This window comes from Teleopsis dalmanni, chromosome X, assembly GCF_002237135.1.
Source record: "Teleopsis dalmanni isolate 2A chromosome X, ASM223713v2, whole genome shotgun sequence".
Taxonomy (NCBI): domain Eukaryota; kingdom Metazoa; phylum Arthropoda; class Insecta; order Diptera; family Diopsidae; genus Teleopsis; species Teleopsis dalmanni.
Window position 1 is genome coordinate 90,011,314 of NC_051848.1, and position 21,704 is coordinate 90,033,017.

Consider the following 21,704-nt stretch of genomic DNA (forward strand, 5'->3'; position numbering starts at 1 on the left):
AACTAGTTACTTTTTTTAATGTAAGAGAATATTCTCACTGATATATGATAGTAGAGGGAGAAGATATTTCTTTAACTTTGAAATGCGTTTTGCTGTCAATTATAGACATATAACTAATTTATGACAAACGGATGCGTCGCAACTTATGGTAGTTCCCACGATTATCCCAATGAAGAGAAGCTATAACTTGTTGTATTGTAGTGCGCACATACTCAGCATTTACGCCTCGCGCAAGACGATTCGACTTTGTAGGCGAAAAGGAACCAGTATATAATTTTGACACTTACGATGAAGAGCTCAGATTTATGTTGCAGAATGCAACTGATTGTTGGTCGAGAAACCAAAGTATCATCAAAACAATTTTATGATAGAAAAGAAAATAATCTTAACCTAGCAATAGGAAATCAAGTTTTATTAAGAAATGAAATTGGACATAAGTTAGAAAATAAATATATAGGCCCCTATGAGGTTGTAAGTATGCCACAGCATGTACACACTGCAGTATCATTTCTTGATGTAGAAAACAGAGGACCTTGATATTAGATGATTTATAAATTCTATGTAAATTATTTATTGTATTTTTTTTTTTTAAAAGTAATAAAATGCTTGAAGAATTTCAAAAAACCAATCACAACAAAATCAAAAGCTTTTTGAGTTATTCTATGGAGGTTAGTAAAAATTAAATTGATCTTGTAAACTGTAGATTTCTTTAAATTTTCCGCAAAAATTAAAAAGGTTACGGACTCTCACACTGTATTGATGAGATATTGTTTAACTGGTACATGTCGATTACAATTATTAATTTATCGCTCAATCTTCTCAAATGTATTAGTAATGCTTCATAGCCTCTGATACGATTAAATGATGGACGATACTGTAATATTGAGGATTGTATTAAACTCCGAATCAAGAAAGATCGCTTTTTATGGAAAAAAATTTACAAAAATAAAAGTATCAGTATTCAGACGAGCTCAGTAACTCTGTAAAGTCATAAAATTGTGACATACTTGTTTTTGTGAAATTTTTTATTACTGAGTTATAGATGTATTAGGCGATATAATTTTTTCAATATTCAGCTTATTTCTATTTTACGAAAATAAGAGGGAAGTATTTTCTTTTTATATTTAAATGTTAAATAACAACTCTTTTAAGAAAAAATTAAAAATGTGCGTTGAGTTTTACCGATTTCGGAGTTACCGAGCTACATCCGAATATCCTTAGTAATTAAGTTATTTAAAATAAGAATATACAAATACATATAAAAATGTGAAATAAATATATATAAATAAAGTATACAATATTTAGAACCAAGCTAATGAGTAACTTTGCAAACTATTTTTAATGTTTAGAAAAGTATATATTTATATATATTAAATCAGCTAATTGTCCTAAAATATATTACACTATATAGTACATCAAGTCAATTAATCACAAACGTAGCTGCCCTGTTTTGGATTTTTCTCATTTTATTTAAAATTTCTATCAATTGCTTAAGATGAGGTACTAGGAGACACATAGTAGACTGATATTATCTTAATTCATATGTTGGTACTGAAGTTACGACGATGTTCTAAAAGGGTTACTAAAAGGGACTTATAACACATACTCTTTCTTATTAAGGTTGAGATGTTGTTTTTTCTCTTAACTGAAATTGTTTATTGCATATCATAATAGTTTAATTTTATTAACTTACGAAATATTTTAATTGTGTCCTAAAGCCATAATAATATTTACACAGAGTTACATGTACATATTTAGATACGTAGCCCTTCCTTTAATTTTACTCGTACATACTCGTATCTGACAACCATTCAAGTTCATATTCTAATATAACAGTACATACTTAAGGCTAATACTTAGTTTTTATGTTACACTAGTAGAATTCATAAAGAAAGAAAGGCTTATCGACAATTTCCCTTACTTATCTATAATTACAATCTTTTTAATTTAAATACACGCGGTTATGGTGCAGATTATATTTGCAATTGCTAGCTAATTACAGTTCTTGTTCGCATTCTTCAATAATAATATCAGAGACACGGTTAGTTACTGGCGATGCAGCCATACTTACGGAATCAGTGGGTATAGAACCACTGGGTGGTAGCGGGGGTGGTGGTATTTCATTTGTACGGTTGAGTAAATAGTCCAGATCGTGTGTTATTCGATCAAACATACCGTTGATGGAGTTATCATCGTCTGGAGTTGTACTACAAGAAGTCGTTGTGAGATCTGAAGTGGCTTCAGTAGTAGTTGCTGATGTTGTTACGGCTAGTGGATCGCATGAACTTGCATTTGTGTCATCGATTGATGAGCAAGTAATAGTGATGATTGGAGTGGGTGTTGTTGTAGCCACAGTTGATAATAAATGTGATGTAGTTGCTCCTGAAACGGCTACCATTGTTGGCAGCATTGGATCAAAAGTGTGTGTAGTTGGTTCCATAATTGTAACGCGCTTTTGTGATTTCGGAGTTTGTGTTGTTACTGATGTGGTTGTAATTGTTGTTACTGTGGGATTGTTGCTGCAACTATTCGCGCCAATGCTACTACTGTAGGTTGTAGGGGGAGCAGTTAAGTTGCTGATAGATACCATTGCTGGCGGCAACATGTGCGAATCAACATATGAATTGTGATGCTGCGTCTGTAAGTGTTGAGTGTGATATTGTGTTGCAGGAAGTATATTGCTAGTGCGTATACCAATGATGCTATCTGTTGGAAAAAGAAAACAAAAGGCATAAACATTGAATCTTGAATCGCCTATACAAATATCATTTATATTGTTTTCCTTACAATTACAGTCGTCTAACTAAAATAAAAACGCCATAGAAATATCAATAACTAATGCTTAACCCAGTGGTACCGGTAAATATTTAAAGCTCAAAATTTTACAAATGTTTGACTATGGAAGTGACAGCGTATTTATTTTTATGTTCTCATAAAGTTGACTCCAGGTTTCGTTGTCAGGAAAATCCACTGAAGCAACTGCATCGGCAGCAAAGACACACGGCAATGGTTAAGCATAAAACGTATAACCAGTAAAAAATCAAAGAAAGCCACTGAGACGAATATGGAATAACAGCACGCGAGAGGACACCAGCAGCAAATGCAGCAACGAAAGCATTTTAGTACATAACCACTAGAACTACTTTAATAAGTTTATATTTGTCCACAACTACATGAACATTAACCGCAGCACAGCTACCGCCAGATAACGGAACAAAGTGCTTATTACACTTGGGTTCTGGTAATACCGAAGGAAGCAAAACGTTGTACACTGTTGTGTAGATACTTACAAGAGACATTAAAGACTTAGTCGAAGCTGCATAGTCTGCATAGTAAAAAAATTAAAAGCAAATGATTTCTTTTTATTTTTGGCTTAAGCGACTTCACTGCCAACCAGGATATTACTAAGGTGCTTTTGAACTTCCTGAGATGTGTCAACGGAAAATGTTGACGATTTTACTCAAGTGTTTTTTAAGCCAGCAACCATTACTGGACAAGTCATTTAATATTTAAGAAGAAGATTTATACTGTTCCTTAAATGAAATCAAGGATTTTACATAAGAAAAGATGAACTTCGTCACGATAAGTTTTTGACAAATCCTTTCGGAAGTTCAATTTTAAGCTAAATTTCTATAGAAAAATTTTTTTTTGATATGTTATTTACAATCAAATCATCTGTTGTTTCATAATTTGATAATAATATAAAATAAATAAATATTCTTAAATAAGTTAAGGGCTACTTTAGAAAACGGAAAAAGCTGATGAAAAAAAATTCCTAGAAGGTTTTGGTAACAACTTTAAATCTATTTTATTCTTCTACAACACTATACTCGTATGACAAAATGGCGGATTATAAAACTATTTTAAAAAACATTAAAAATAAAAACAAACGATTTTGAGAAAAGTTTAAAATAAATTGTAAATATAGCTGCTATCTAAATTCAGGATTAAGGATAGTTTAGATAATGTCATTTAAAATAGGTATGTACTTGTAGTGAGGCCATCTATTGACAATTTTAAGACTTCCACATTCACTAGATTTGTGCTACATGCGATTTTTACTTTTTCGTAAAAATGCAATCGGAGATGGGGGAAAGCATTATACTCATATAGAAGCCATCTAAACTGTTTGTATCGACTACGTCGGCACTAAATTTTTATTTGTTGAAATGTTATTAGGTTTTGATAGTGAGTCGGGAAGAACAAAACCGGTAATTGTATTTAGAAGTCTCACTACAAATACCTCTTTCTAAAAAGTCTTTTTCACTTGGTTGTTTTATAAATAAGTAAATAAATGAAATGAAGATGTATATACCTGGTGATACACCCTGTAGAATATCAAGCGTTTCAACACCAATGAAATCATGCGTAGCATGTTGTTGTGGTATATGTGTACGTCGTCCAAGACTTCCAGTCATGCCAACAGCAAGGCTACCATATGCATCATAGAAACTTACAGGGCCACCACTAGCCACTATTGCTGGTAGAGTCTGCATTGCGGTATTAGCATTGCCGCCTAATATATTACAGCATCTTGACGCCGTTGAAGCAATTGTTGAAGCTGTCTTGACTTGTTGCTGTTGCAAGTCTTGCAAGCACGTAACATGTGTCGAAGGTTTGCGTTCTAGCGTACTTGCACCAAGAAATGTGTCCACACTGTTGGAGTGATCATGTATGCCTGCCATAGTTGGTATTAGTTGACAGCGGGGAGCTGTGGATATTATTGTTAGCGGCAATTGCACACCAGATGTCATGTCCATCTGTTGGGGTTGTAATAGAGTCGTTAACGATGGTGGCGGTGGTGCACTACCTTCATTTTCTTTCTCCTTTTCATGGGCGGTATAAACTAAATGTTGGTAAGTTGAAAAGTATGGTATAGAGTAAATTCATATTATAGAATATTGTAATAGATTACTTTTTGATATTATTTAATTGGAAATTATTCACTTACAGTTTAATGGGTTACTAATAGCCGCTGTGCAGTAGGTCTCATCCAAACTAGTTTTGCTGGAGCTCAATTTCTTTTTTAGTGTATCACTGGAACTGAGTGTTGTTCTGCTTGAAGTCGATGTCCGCAGATTACATTCCGCTTTTAGTACAAAATTTAGTAGTATGGTGAACCCCTGAAAAAAAGGTTTGTCTTGTACAAATACTGTATATAGGAATTTAAATATTCAATTATATTTTATTTATAATTAAAATTTTCTTAAGATTATGACAGAGGAAAATACATATTCCATATACTTCTGTCATACTACATATTTTTATATGGTTTATTCATATCTTAATTATTATTAATTAGTAAATGAATGTAATGAAACCATTATAACTACTTTATACCAAAAATTTTATTGCAATAAGTGGTTCATAATGTAAGCAGATACGTATGTACTGTATTAACAATAAACACGTTCACATATATGTTAATAGCAGACATGTATCTGCAAGTCAGTTACATATACACCAGCTTAATTATAGCAACAGCATTTACAACGTACATGTATCCTTTTTCGGGAATCATGGAAACCTATTCATTATTTATAAATGTTTCGCTTGCTTTTTGGCATTGTGAACTACATTGTGGGCGTGCAAGCAGGGTTTGTGGTCTGATAATAGAATTCTCATAAATTCGAAATTATCATTATTTGGAGTTTGGTTAATGGCTTTTGAAACAAATGTAAACTATACTATAAAATACTAATTTTCACTAACAGCAGAATGAAATTTTTTTTCGAAAATATCTGTTGTTATTTAAATTTATATAAATTTTCGAATAAAAAAGCCATCCAAGTGTATGCTCTTATTATCTCCAAGAATTTATTAACTCTTAGGTCTTTTTGTCTATCATATTTATAATTACATACAAATATTTAATTTGTACTAAAATTAAATTTATTTAACTTATGCCAACTTAAAGTTGGATTTTGATTTTAAGTTTTTAATGACTAATATTAATACTAATGAAGTTGCTGTAATTAGTTAATTAAATGATTAATTAGTCAGTTGCTTCTTTAAATGCTATTAAAATAGTTAAAAAAAATAATACCACATCGCCCGTTGAGCTCATTTTAAGAAATGTATAAATGTAGGAACAATTTTGGATGCCTGAATTCTCAAGCAAATGAAAATAAAAATAATGAAAAATTATAATATACATTAAGACCGAAAAGTTTTCGGAAATTCTCATTTAAAATTCGCGCGCTGTATATTTTTCGATATTTTAAGTTTATGTAGTTTGGCAGCACTGTCCTTAATTACTATGCCAAAAATGAGCGCGATCTGTCAGACAGTTCGTTTACGGCAGCTGTTGAAACCAGTTCACCTCAGTAGGGCGTTGCGAAAAAAACAATGGAAAAAAATATTGAACAAAGAGTTTGCATCAAATTTTGTGTTTCGAACGAAATTTCGTGTGCAGAATCGTTGCGAATGCTACAAAAGGCTTATGGGGAATCAGTTTTATCGAAAACTCAAGTTTATGAGTGGTACAAAGCCTTCCAGGACGGTCGTACGACCGTCGAAGACATTTCGCAACGCACTACTGAGGTGAACTGGTTTCAACAGCTGCCGTAAACGAACTGTCTGACAGATCGAGCTCATTTTTGGCATAGTAATTAAGGACAGTGCTGCCAAACTACATAAACTTAAAATATCGAAAAATATACAGCGCGCGAATTTTAAATGAGAATTTCCGAAAACTTTTCAGTCTTAATGTATAATACAACTTTATAATTATTTTCAAACTTTACAATTTAAATTAGGCGTTCTAAAAATTTCTTAATATACAGTATGTATGTTATATGAATGCTGTGTCTTCATGGAACACAATTTTTACGAGTATATATTACGAATTTAATTATAATAAGTGGTGAAGTTTTTGTCCAGATTGTTCGTTTTGTCTAGATACAGAGAATACAATAAAGATAAGTGTCGGTATTATTGGATTATTGAATGTCGAATTATTATTTAGGGAATCCTGTATTTTCTAAACCAATGTACGATGCACGAGAGTACACAATAAGTACACAGTGATATTATTAAAATGATAACATCACTTATCATCACTAACACCACTCATCTTAATGTCAGTCTAGTGCCACAAATAATATTACAATAAATATTAGTCTGCGTCTCATCCCTAACTTTAAACTTTCAGGAACAAGAATACATAACTAAATATAATATGATTTTATAACGAGAAGTTTAAGACATTTTTTTTGAATCTCGGTCACCGACTTTGGAAGATTGTTAATAGAGTAAGTTTCTAAACTTTTTCCAAAGATAGAAAATAATAAGCGGATGTTAATAACTTGAGCAAATATTATTAGCCCCTATTTGTTGGAAAATGGATTTAGTATCATATTTCCAAAATATATCTCATTGACAATTTATATACTTCACTAGGTAAAATTTTCCAAGTGTGATGAAAGGCGTGCGCAGACTAGTTAACCTTATAGACGTTAGAAATTGTCTATAGATGCTTAAATAAATATATATAAATATATATAATATACATATATATATATGTAAATACATTTTTAGAAAGCTCTATTAATTTTGTAACTGACCTCATATAATAAACTCAGGTTGGAAACTTGAGCTCGTTTTCAGAGTGATAGAATTTGTTTTTTTTAGTTTTCGGGAGTTACGTGTAAAGCTATAGAGATATATCTGAGTATAATCAATTCAATTGCTATCTCTAGAAAAAGTTTCCTAATCCAATCCTAACAAACCTAATAATATTTTTGATTCAAGATCTTAGACCTGACTCGGTTTAATGAAAGCTTTCTGGAGATATAATGTAACTTTAAAAGTTTTATTAGTTTAATGAAAGTTTACTTTTTTATTCCACCGAACCTGCAGTTGCCGATATCCTTTATTGTCGTTTTTGAAAGCTGGTAGCAAATCCAGTTAAGAAATGAGTGATTACTTTGAGTTCATATCTATGCAGTCTTAAAGTTTAACATTATTGTGATACTATGAGTATTTGATTTCAAAAATTCTCTTCAATTAAATTCGAGGTAAGATGATATAAATCTGGTTAGTAGTAAGTTACACATACATGGGCTCACTGGTCCATGGCAATATCAGAAGGAGAAAAACTTGAAATAAATGTCATGTATTTGCATATTGTTGAGCTCAGATCTATTATATTATTCCACCCTAAATGCTTATAAATATACGAGTAAAAAAGGATTTGTAATATATATTTTATATTTATATAAGACATATCTCTTACATATGTATATCTTATGTGTATATATATATGAGAGTGTCATATAATATTTTTATATTTTTATAGCAATAGGTGTACGTAAACATAATTTTTATGAAACTATATAACCAATCTTTAACCTGCCGAAATAAGTTACAAAAAGTTGTACATTTTGTATGAAAAAATGTTGTATAATCCAGAAATTAAGAGATTTACGTAAGTGGGATCTAAAGATGCGGTGCTAGCTATACAAAAAGTGAACGAAGTCATAAAATTTTCCGGTAAACATTTTTGCTGCAAATAATGACTTTTTGAAAAAAAGCGCTTTAGGAACTTTAAATTTTGTCCCACTGAAAAAGCGATTTCATGATAAACTGAGAGCTATATGGTTATTTTATTGGATTTATGAAGCAGAGGAATAGACATCGTTTGGATCCCGTAGATGTCTCTCACTTTGGAAAATAGGTACTCATATTTCTTGATGTTTATGTTTTTTGTATTGCAAGCTGTATATCAAATGTAGTAAAGTGCATTATTATTTTATATATTTATTTACTACTATATATTTACTTTCACACTGGTACAGATTGCATTATTTAAAGCTGTTTTAAGGAAAAGTTTGTAAGTGAAATTGGTTAATTTAAGAAAGAAAAAGGCAAAACACACGTGAATGATGGAATGGTTTTTGATATGAAAATATCTTTCACGATGGGAAAATGTTTTCGAAATAGTTGTACAAATGGACTAATATAAATAAAGTTATTTTATTCCAATAATTTCCATTCATTTTTAAAGTCAGTAAATCTACTTTTGTGACAACCAGAGTTTATTAGATTAAAAACTTCGAAATTAATTAACCCTTTTTCTTAAATTTTTTATATTTTTGACTACAACCACAAATCACATTGCACAAGGCTCGAGGAATATAATGCTAGATCGATTTCTTAAATTGTGATATAGAAAATAGCGAAGCAGTTTCTTTTTTATAATTTCTTAACAGACTTAGTTTCGAAGACTTATGATAAGCAGATTTTAACATAGGTTTCAGCACTTATCGTTTATCTAGTATTTAGGGGATTAATAGCTATAATTTTCTTCTGGTAAAGTAAAAAAAGTCAACTAATCTTAGAGCTAATCCCTTAGTAACTAAATAGATTGGCAAATATATTTTTGCGTTGGATGTTGTATTAGGTAGAGTACAAAGAACTTCATTAATGAACACTTTAGAACGTTTCTAACTATTTAGAGGTGTAGCATTTTTGGTAGATAACAAGTTGCGTACAATTTGCAAGTTTATTTAACACAATAGGTCTGGTAAGAGAGCTGAGCAGTCAATTACAGACGGAGAGAGATTTTTTTCTCTACTAATGGGTATTTCACAACTGTGAAAAATAGTGTGGATTATTAATACTGTGAGGACTAAAATTTAGTATTTTAAGATTTCTGGATAATTAATTTCCTGAAACATTCTTCGTAAGACAATTTGAGCTACTACCATAGAGTTATAAAAGAGATAAATAAAATATTAAAATTTAATTTCACTATTGTAAAATATCTTTTTAATTATTATAAAAAGACTATTTTTTATAACATTTGTTTCTTTTTGCAGTGGTTTATAGCTTAGAGAGTTATGACCGCACAGTTTCCTTTAAACACGATAAAGCACTGCAAGGATATTAAACGTTAAATTTGCAGTGAAATGTAGGAAGTAAAAAGAAACTGCAAATGAAACTAATGGATTAAAATAAGTCACACAATTTTTCGTCGATTTTATTTTATTTCAGTTGGTATTCGTAATTTGAACTCGTTGAAAATTCATGAGAATTTTATGTCAGTACTTGCATTTATATGTTTCGTACTATTTGCATTAAATTTATTCTCCATGTATTCATATCCTCGTATATGAAAAGGGAAATATAGTTACAAACATGCAAATGCCAAGCATCTTATTGCATATCATATGTTGAAAGCATTATAGATAAGAAGTACTTTCCAGACACAACTTTTAAAGAAGCACATATGCACAGTTACTTCTTCAAAGTGCATAAAAAGTTGAGGTAGTACTTATTATAGAAGGGATTGTTCACTGCTACCTAAAAGATCTATTGTGCCCTGAGGTAGTACTTGCTTCAATAAAAAAAAAACAAAAAAATTAAGTAACGCATATATAACATATCAACAGGAATGATTACATTTGTGAATTTCTATGTTGCGAATAATAAATATTGTTATATTTTTTATTTATTAAGAATTATTTCCGCCAAATTTCTGCCAAAATGATGAGGTCAACAGCCGTTGCGCTTATATACTTAACACATATATAACCCATAAACCTAATTGCATATGCTAACCAGATTAACAGATATAATAGAAAATAGAAATAGAAATATTGAGAAAAGTCGTGTTCATAGTAGGTATGCCTGACCAGTATGTTGGCTAGCGATATACCTACGACCTGGCATTTCATAGGATGAGCAGGTTCATTTATTTTTTCATTTATTATTAAGTGCTTGAGGTAACTTCTTTCGTGGACTATCTTAATAAATAACTTATCAACTAAAAGATTTGTAAAAACACCGAAGTGTGTCCAGTTGAACACATCAAACACAACCATGCAACGGAAACTTGAAAACGCACAGTCATGTAGCGATTGTACGAATTATATTGATAACAAAAATTTCTTTTGATAAAAACGTCCATTAGATACTATATTATTATGCATGTATGACATATTTTTTCATTGTATTCAGCTACCGTAGTTAGCGACTGTTGCTTAAATCCAACGTTCGATTAAATGAAACTCGGTGGCACGAATTGAAGCTGAACATTTGAATACAGTTTTCTCCTTGTAAAGGAGCGAGGCTTTTCTAACATATCTGCTGCTCTTCGGGTCACAGCTACCGGTCGACTCCACATCGAATGTAAGTAAATTACTACCGTTATTTTACCTGCATAACTACGGGTTTAAGCCACAGCCATTACGATAATCCCATTGAAGCAACTAACCTTTTCAGAGGCTAATCCTACCCGGTGGTACCAGACAACTCCAGTCGCGTGCCGCAAGTGAATCTTACTTACTACCGTTTACCGTTTACACTAAACATTAAAGGGTATTGTCTACGGGATTTTAGTTGTTTCTAAGACTGGTCTGCCAAACCTCGGGATTATTCTCACATCGTTCTCAGAGGGATCCATAAAACTACAATAGTTGACGATGATAGTTAGAAATGTCAAAATAGTAGGATTAGGTCACAATTGCTGGCTGCTCTATTCGCTACAATTAAGCTACATTGAAAATCTTCAAAAACTATAGTTTAATAGGAGGAGTGTGGTTTAATTGTGTGCTGATGTTAATAGAGTGTTAGACATGATCCTTATTGTTCTACTGATTGACAATAGGATTGACGATTGATGCCACTGTTATGCGTTCAGCACCTTTTTTAATACACGTTAAAAATCGTTACCGATTTTGAAAGGCTATGTAGATTGAATTATCAACTTCAAAACTAAAAATTTACTTGAAGGGACCTTCAAATTCTCCAAAAGTTCTGGAGAATAGAAAATGCGAGAGTAAATAAGTAATGGGAGCTTTCCTGATATTTATGCATAACTGAAAAAATTTACATAAATAGGCATCTTATATCGGGCAAAGAAATAAGATCCATCTGAAATAATGCGATTAAGAAATTTCGATATATCAATTTGTGAGTGTTCTTGAACTTTTATTTTGAACAATAAAACTTTTGGTTGGGGTATAAGATATCCACTTAATAATAGCAATATCGATTTTAATTCTGCATACGCTTTATTGCTACTATTTAATAAATGTAAAATTATTAAAATTCATATAATCACAAATCTTTAAAGGAAAACTTTTATTTAATGTACCCTGTAAAAATCCTTTGAGGGAAAAACTAAAATAAACGAGTGTATTTCTTTTCTATATAAAAGTTGTTTCCTTCCACGTATAATATATATTTCCATGTTTTGCATTATTCATGTTAAATCCATTTCAGTTATAGGAACCCAATAAGAATTACTTTCAATTTGCACTACAAAAGTTAACAGGTGAACTTTGGAAAACTTTTTGAAGTGAAAATCGTGTAAGACTTTTAAATCTTCTGCTCATAAAGTGCATAAAATTTAAATATGAAATAAGCAAAAACTTACGTCGTACGCAGGATCTCAAAGGACTGCCTGAAAGCAGGTTAAGAGCGAGGAACAATGTAATTGGTCATGCAGCATTTGCAGCATTTGCAGCACACATAAAAAAGTTATTTTTAATATTAATATTTATGGAGTTTATCTCTAAACTGAAGCGGTAGTTCGCGTTCTAAGAAGCCGTCGCTGCTGCAGCACGAATACAGCACACATTTTCGTCCTCTCAAAGCAGTAGTCAGCAAATTAGCGATTTATTTGAATTATTATTTGCATAAATTTCTGTGTGTTAGCGAAAAAATATGGGCCTACCAGCCTATCAGTAAAAAACTGATATTCGCACAAGATGGCAGGCCGACGAAGGATGGCTCAGCACGAGGTTGCTTCACTCATCATAATTTAAGTGATATATTCAGATATTCAGAACTACTTTAGTGCATTAAATTGAAAGTCGCAGTGAAATTTTATTGTTTTACTTACAGAATTTTAAATTTCAAAATTTAAAATTTTTATTTTACACTAAATTACGAAGTAATTTCATTCATTTGGTTGTGTTTGATATCCTTAATGCCTAAAATCCAAATGTAACGAGTTTGTCCAAGTTGACGTGAAATGTGCTTTATTTGCATACATAATTGAGAATGAAAATCCTTTGAAAATGTGGAAGATTATATTTTATAATGCTGTGTTTTGTATCTTGCCGAATGTGGAATTCAAGTTAAATGTTCGGATATGTTGATAAGAGCATTACCACATGGTAAGTAGCTTCAAAAATGGGGAGACTTCCCAATCCTCGATGCAGTAATTTTGCATAGTTTTTTTCCACAATGCATGTATTGTTTGTGAATATTGGTAGAGGATTTTATATTTATTGCTAGAAATTAGTATGCATATTTATTCATAATTACAATTGTGAAGTGTTAATAATTTTATGTTTTCAATATCCAAGTCTTTATGGTATGCTATAGCACATACCCGAAATTTGAGAAAAACTTTTTGTAAAAACTTCCTGTTTAAAATTGGTTGCTTTTTTTATACTTTATATACAATATATATTCCATATATAAAATATAAATCACAGATAAAGTTACTATTTTTTTTAGGGAAGCATCTGCTCTGTTCCTTGTTGAACATTTATAAACTCTTATGTAAAATTGAACAATAAATGAACAATAATTTACAACAGGACTGTCCAAAGCACGACCCACGGGCCTCATGCGGGTCCCAACACATTTCTATTCTACCACGATTAGGTACATTTTTTAGAGAAGCATCTGCTCTGTTCCTTGTTGAACATTTATAAACTCTTCTGTAGAATTAGCAAATGAACAATAATTTACAACAGGACTGCCCAAAGCACGACCCACGCACCTCATGCGGGTCCCAACATATTTCTAATCTATCACAATTAGGTAATTTTTCTTTGTTATATTGTAATGACATAACATTATTCTATTTTTTGATATCCCACATAAATGCATTAAATTATTTTAAATTAATTTATTAAATTTTACGTTAATTTACTTAATTGACAAAGACTTTAGTGTGTGTTTCTTTGTACAACTGGTTCAAAAACTCATATCCAGGTTCGTAAGTCATCACATTAAATAGTATTAAATATTAAATATTAATATTAAACTAATAATAATAACTAAAACTAATAAAGAATTAATAAAACTAAATTTAATATTATCGCCGAATTTTTATTTTTATGAAATTTCGCATGTGGGCTTATTTTGAGGATATCAAGAAATTTCTGAAATATGGGCGTGATCTGCCTATTTTCACGCCCACCTGGCATACAAAATAATTGGTCAAAAATAACAAGCACGAATTAATCTAAATAAAATTTTGCATAAATAACTGTTTTCATAATATAAAAACATTTCCGAATAATTTGCATGGTTTGCGAATTTTTACGCACACATGCCCCACAAACTTAATCATCTAAACCAATAAATATTTATTAATTTTAGTGAAATCTCTCTCATACAAGTTTATTTTTTAAAAACATAATTTAGAAGATGCTTCCATCAGAATACTAAGAATCTGTAGTGTTTAATATCATTTCTGATATCATGATTTGTTTATTGTTTTCCTTTCTCTTTGTTGTGAAAAACTTGGTTCTGATCTTAATAATAGATGATGTATTAGGTCCGTATTTGTGCAATTCTGGAATTCTCTATATTCTTTACGTGTCTGCTTCTAAAGCTTCAGATAATACTCCAATAAGAAGATCATATGTTCTTATTATATCCATTCCATGAATAAGTACTTTATGAACACTGACAGGCATAAAAACCCATTTGTAGTTTTTCAAGTACGGACAAATTGTCCTGGTTTTTTTAAGAAGCTTTATATAATGTATGGTATTTATATGATGTCCACTAAGTTACTAAGTTTAAAATATAAAATTAATTTAATAAAATAACCTACGTCTACTTCTTAATCCACTTCAGTACTGAAAAATGAATTTAGCCATGATATATATATATATATTCAAAACTTTCATTATATCCAGCGTGTTTTCAACTCTATTATAAGAAATCTTGATTTCTCTTGTGTTTTATTTGAGTTAATTGAAATAGATATCTTATTTTTAATAAAATATAAAAGCTTTGTTATTATCTCTGCTAGATTATTGTTCTTTGCATCTAGCCAAACTTGAAAAAAATCGACTACTCTCACAGTATTTGGATTTATTTTTAATTTGCGTATATATGCGCAGCCAATTTTTTTTCAAATTATTAGTATATATTTATATTAGTTTGTATACAAAGATCTAGGGGACGCTTTTTACCGTCTTTTTTATTATGAATTATATTTAAAGTTCCACACTTCTTGAAGTAGCTGTTTCCCTCATATCTTTTGGCAAATAAATAAAAGTTTAGCATTGTTAAACAGAAAAGACTTCAAATCATTATCAAATTGACAACTTTTTTTTAAAGCAATTTTGTTTTCTAGAGTAGGGACTAAGCAATGAAATCTTAACAGTCGCGTCTCGTCTTAACAGTATCCTAAAGTCTCGACATAAACTTCAAACAATTTCTGTGTCTAAAAGTGGTTACATTAGGATGTAGTAGAGCGATTGTTCGTAGAAATTTCAGGAAACCACTTAAGAGATGAGATCCATAAACAAGAGAATCGCTGAAATAAGTATATTCAAGTTGCAGAAGCTGATATTAAAACTTAAAACAATTTCCACAACTTTATTTTTTTTTTTGAGAAAGATGTTCTGTTTTGCTTATGTTAATATCCATATAATATCATATCATATTTAAAAAAAATGAATTATTTCTGAAACTTACCAATAGAATACAAGATATGCCGAAAGGATAACACCATAATGAATTTTCTGAGGAGTTCACATATGCTATGAATAACGCGTCAGTTGATAACTTCACGAATAGTAAAATTCCTAAACGATAAAGTAGTCCGATTCTAGAGAAAAGACATTGTAAGAAATTTTCGCATTAATAAGAACATAATTGGGAATATAATTAATTTTATTTATTTCATAAATCGCAATTATTTAATAAAATTGTCTTACTAAGAGCTTACACACTTATCGCAGTGACACATTAATCATTACACATACGAGTGCTACTACTTAGAAAAGCAGGCGCAGAATCTATCATTGGCAATATCACTGTAGTCTGTATAATCGTACATTTTTTTAAAAAAATGTTCGTGTAGTGAAGACTACTCATTTTACATTTAAAATATGTCGACCTTTATGGCCTCAGCCCATTTTTATTTTAGCGCAGTTAACAGTAATGATGTCCATTTTATGGTCCCGGAAGAAAAAGATAATGAAACATACTTATGAATAAGATTTAATTTTTATATATCGTCAAGACATTGAGTAGGATCTTGGTGTGAAAGACAATAGCATTTAAATGTCTTCCGTTTGATATCTTATAATAGGGAATCATTTTGAGATAGTTTTTAATAAATTGAACAATAGTTTGGATATAATTAAATTAACCTTGTATTCAAAGTTCTGAAAGTTTAAAACTGTTCCCATAAACATGATCATTGTATAATATTACTAAAATAGTTTAGTCGTGACAAATAACCTGATCTTGGCATCAAGGAAACTTCTCTAGAAATGAAACCAAAACAAAACATATTGTGTAGTTTATGGCTTGAGATATTACACTGTTGAAATCACATGTTTTTCACATCCATACTTTAAACATTATGCCTATAAATTGGTAATCATGTGACTGGAGATTATAATTGATTGTTTGGGTCACACTTTCCCCCCTTTTTAAAAAGTACGGACCTATCATACGTCCGGATCAAATGCTTCTCCATGCATCATACAGTAAATTTCAATGGATATTATAATGTTTCGACAGTTACTTATGATATTGTAGTGCCCTAGATAGTTATTAAAGATTTACACTATAACATTTTATTTTGTTTATATTGATTTAACTTTAAAAATAATATTAGTTCAATCAACTAATTCAATTCAATTAATTCAATCAAGAATGAAACTTTACTTCGCTACTATCTTTTGGTATGATGATATAGATTATGCAAATGAATTTATTCTCAATAATTATTCCTGAATTTCTTCACTATTTTTTGCCGATATATTCACAATAATGATTACGTATTCGGTTCCTCGATCACTTCCTTTTTATCCAAGGGCTGTGACGTGGAACTACCACGTTTTCTAGAAAGCGATTCATGTTTATGTTTTGTATATTTGGGAAGCCTAAAAGTATGTTAAGAATTTTATAATTTGTATATTAACCGGTAAGAATACTCATTTAAGTAAATTTAATTGGAGTAGGAGTTATTTATATCAAATCTCTCATCAGAAAAATTGATTAAGGTAAATAACATATTTTTGTATTCAACTGTACTTTCGTAGAAGATTCCTTCTGCTATGCTACATTTTTATTAGCCTTAGTATTATCCTTGATTGGAAGCTTTTATTTAATTTATTTCCTGCGTTTTTCCTGTTTTCGATTTTTGGTTCTTGTATGGAAGAAGAATTTGCAAGGTTAGCAAATATTTTTGAATTGGAGAGCAAGTAAAACAGGTCAAAACTGTTTCCACAAATTATTTTACGTGTTTTTTATTTCAGTTGACTGCTGTTTTTTATGTTCGATTTCCAATAGAATATAATTTATTATTTATTTGTGTACTCTTTTTTGTATTGTCGGCGAAAATCAACTTACCTTCGCGCCATTGTTGCGTTGAATTTTTCTATGGCACGCGTTTGTACATTTCGATTTTTATGCCAAATCCACAAAAGCTTCTTGATTAAAATGGCAAATAGCGCCAGGAAGAGGAGAATGAAGAGCAAATCGACGCAAATAAAAATGATGAAACTTAAGGAGGATGTTGTATAGGCGTTACCATCGGCATTCATATCGGTGTTGGTTGTATCGGAGTTTAACCTGTGCTGATGTTGTTGCTGCGGATAATACCAATTTGCGGACGACGAGGTTGTCGATGATGAGAATGATGACGAAACTCCTTCCGCTAAAAAGAATGGTTGGCTTGTTGTTGTTTTTCCATTTTGAGATGACAGGAAAGGATTTGTTGTTGCTGTTGCTCTTGCTGTATTTGTCTCTATTAAATTATTATCACTGACGAGTGGTGGCATGTGTGTTAAAAAGTAGTTATTAGCGCTGCTACTACTTGAGCTTTGTTCATTGATGGAATCGCCACCCATCGATGTGGTGGCTGTGTGCGTCGTTGTGGTCATAATTTCCAACCACCAATTTTGTGGCCATTTGCCAATAATGCTGCAAATAAGCGGTGAAGTTATGGCAAACAATAAAGGCAATAACCAGCTTATGCCAATTGCGCCTCGTATGCCGGATGGCAAATTTGTTTCGACCGCAGCACCATGGTTCAATGTTCGGTTGTGGGTGGTGTTGTTTGCATTAGCGCCGGTTGTACTCGATCTGTTGCTGTTGCTGATTTGAGTTATATTTGTGATTACATTACCACTTGTGGCTTCGCAACGTTTTTCCAGTTCTTGCTGCTGTTGCTCAATATTGGAAACCACTATATTTGCTGTTGAGCACGTGAGCTGTGTGGCGTTTGTTGATGTTGCTGCCGCAGATACTCCTTTTGTAGAGTGCAACAGCTTTTTAGGAACTAGTTCTGAGTGAATTACCAAAGCAATCGCTATGAGTGTCGATACCCCCAATAGTAGCAATGAGGCTAAAGAAGAGCTAATAATGGCTTGCCAATTCTGTAAGTAGAAGAATAAAAATATAAAAATTTTTGATTTGAATCGGCATAGTATGAATATAAAATATATAATGCCGAATACTTCTTTGGCATGAAGTAATGCCTTATTAAATTTTAGGCATAGCGAAACGAAAAGTGCCTAAAGTATTTAATTGCAAGTAAAAATAATATTAAAAAGGATAATTTTATTTTGCTAAATGATAAATAAACAGCAAGACAAGATAAGAATGGCAAAAATCTGCTATTTCTGACAATGTAAACTGCGGAGTCCCTTGAATCCAGCATTCCTAATCTCAACACAAACAGCAGTTTCTGCTCCAAATAAACTGTACTAATTTTTTAAGACAAATTTTACTTTTAAATGTTTTCTCCATTTCTGGTTTCCTACTTGGGATTTTCTGTCCTGTTCTTCATAGTTAACTCATAATCACGAAACAGCAACCTTCAAGTGAGTACAATTTATTATTACCTTACATCTTGGGATTTAATTAAACAATAATACAAAAAAAGGAAAATTATATAAATTTTTAGAATTTTATTATCTCTCCGGAGGCAGACGTGGCTTCACTGGAAGGCGCAGTATTTTGTCTTTGTCCTGTCTTTAAGCAGAATGGATGAGTGCAGAAAAAAGAACTTAAGCACATAACAACGAAATTGCGAACCGGTGGAATTTCGTCCACATTTTAAAGATTTACGGAAAACACATCAGAGTAGTTTAGAGAATGTGGAAAAGCACACCCTGCTATAGTAGGGCGATGTATTACTTACCTTTATTATCCGGCTCTTCGAAGCAAAGGTAAAAGAATGTTAGGCAGAGGCAAAGGCACTGTATTTAAAATTTTCTTGTCGTAGACGAAATGGAAAAAGGAAAGCATATCAAAGGATGTTTGCGTAATTTTTATTAAAATTTAATGACGGTAGTTAAAGTGTTAAAGTGGCGTGGCGAAGTTCTCAAGAAATGCTCTTCATTTTACATTAATTAAGTGAAAATGTGTAACTCATTCTTCGTATTGAGTTTCTCTTTATTTAATAAAAGAGACCATTACTTCAAAGGAGTTAATTAAAATTTTCCTATTTCTTGTTATTCAAAAAGCAATTTTCACTATTGACATTATTTACACATGTTATGAAAGTGGTTAGGCATCACGAATTTTTTATGGTTGAGAAAATGGTTGAGAAAAAGATAATAGGAAATTATATTGACTTTTTTTTATTATATTGAGAATTATTAAAAATCAAATCACTTTAAAAATTGAAACCTATAATATGAGTACTGACGATAATTACAAGCTATAAGTACAGTCTTTACAATAATTTCGGAACCATTTTGTAAATTTCGGCATATAAAAAAATTAAACGTTTTGTTTAAGACCTATGAAGGTCTTTATGTCAAAAACTTCTTCGACGTCTAGAATATCGGAAAATTAATAAGCTTTTACTAATTCAGCAGTATATATTTATTTTCAGCGCAAACTTGAGCGCATTGAATACTGAGGATAGTGCTACACATATACTAAAGATTTATCTAAGAGTAAGTGAAGTATCTGCGAATTAATTCATCACTTACTCTGGGTGCTAAAGCTGCCAAAGAATAGTAATAAAGAAAAGACCGTTGCGGTACTGATATTGTTAGAGTTCTAACATATATATGATTTATAGTTTCCTTAAAGAGCTCTTGATTTAGACATGAAATTATGGAATATTTGATGGGAAGTTCATCACTGGTATAGAAATTAAGATTTTTGAATGAATTAATTTTAATATGTTTATAGATTTTTTCACAAAGTGCCTTTTTCGGGTGGAGTTCTTTTAAAAATTCTGTAAGTCGGTTTGGTAGGGGTAACGAATTCCCCTACCAAACAGATTGACTCGTCTTTTGAATCAAGGAACTCATTCCTAAAGTGAGAGTACTTTGAAACAAAACACCCTGTATATATGAGTACTCGTTTTATTGCATTAAATATTAATTTAAAATAATTAATCTAAAATAAAAACTCAAATACGAGTTGTGGAATAAAAGTCGTTTCTGCTGTCCATACAAATGTCCATATTTTTTGAAATTTTAATTTTAGTGGTAATATTAAAAACACCATTTAAAATAATTATTTTATTACGACAATAAAAAATTCTTATTTTAAGTAACTTCAGACCAGAAACATCTAAAAGCGCAACAGCTCCTTTTCCCTCTTTAATGAATCGAGAAAACAATTAAAACTAAAAACTGAAAGAAAATGCATACAAAGGATAACGAGCGTTAACAAATCCGCAAATTAAATTCAGTAAGAAATAAAAGCGTAAAAAGGGAAAAGAAAAAAGGAACAAAAGACTTAATGAAAATATGCAAACGCAAAATAAAAGGATAATAAAAAATTTATAAGAAACGGAAATGGGTTTAAGGATTTTCTAACTGATAAAAAAACTTTTCGAGCGGACAATATTCGTAGAAATATGAAAATCTACTTCGCAGACAATTTAATTACATATTCATACTGTTTGAATAGAGCTTAAATTTGAAGTTATTTAACGATTTCATAGTTAATAATTTCACATAAAAAGTCAGTAGTTTTTGGAAACAAGTACTAGTTTAATTGTCCATCAAAGATATCGGCTTACAAGTACCAGGAAGTGAATCCTATCAAATTTGAACCCTAAATTCGACTGTTAACACACAAGGCCACTCTATTTTTATAAAGAATTGAGTAAACCTAGAACCTTTGTATTATGTATGTACATTTGTATTAGCTGTTTAGACAAACCAAGAATTCACGTGTTTCAAAAACACATATTAAAAATTAAAATATTCCAAAAATTCCCTGTTATTGGATATAGAAATTTTCAACTACAAAATTTTAATTTTAAATTGCATACTAACTAAATACTCGTATGAAATGAATAAAGTATAAAATTATTTCCGTTTTTAATAAAGCTATAATGCAATAACTTTGCCTCCCACAATAACTAACTTTACAAGTTAATTACTACATTAATTAATTAATACAAGTTAATCAATTATAAAAAGACTCAGAAAACTGAATATACACTAAGTATGAGGACTTTGATTACTTGAAAGGTTGGCCTGAATCGGATTACTATATCTTACAGTTACCAT

At 30.9% G+C, this 21,704-nt stretch overlaps 1 protein-coding gene across 1 annotated transcript in view; it reads right to left on the reverse strand.

The window, feature by feature from the left end:
- Positions 1-1,912: 1,912 nt before the first annotated feature.
- Positions 1,913-21,704, reverse strand: part of LOC119688690 (serine-rich adhesin for platelets) — a 124,789-nt gene continuing 104,997 nt past the window's right edge. Inside the window, exons 14-18 of the mRNA XM_038103357.1 lie at positions 17,569-18,596; positions 15,679-15,811; positions 4,952-5,123; positions 4,316-4,846; positions 1,913-2,706 (exon numbers count right to left, since the gene is read on the reverse strand). Of these exons, the coding sequence (XP_037959285.1) occupies positions 1,997-2,706; positions 4,316-4,846; positions 4,952-5,123; positions 15,679-15,811; positions 17,569-18,596 (2,574 nt within the window). The 3' untranslated portion in view covers positions 1,913-1,996. The remainder of the gene's footprint in view (positions 2,707-4,315; positions 4,847-4,951; positions 5,124-15,678; positions 15,812-17,568; positions 18,597-21,704) is intronic.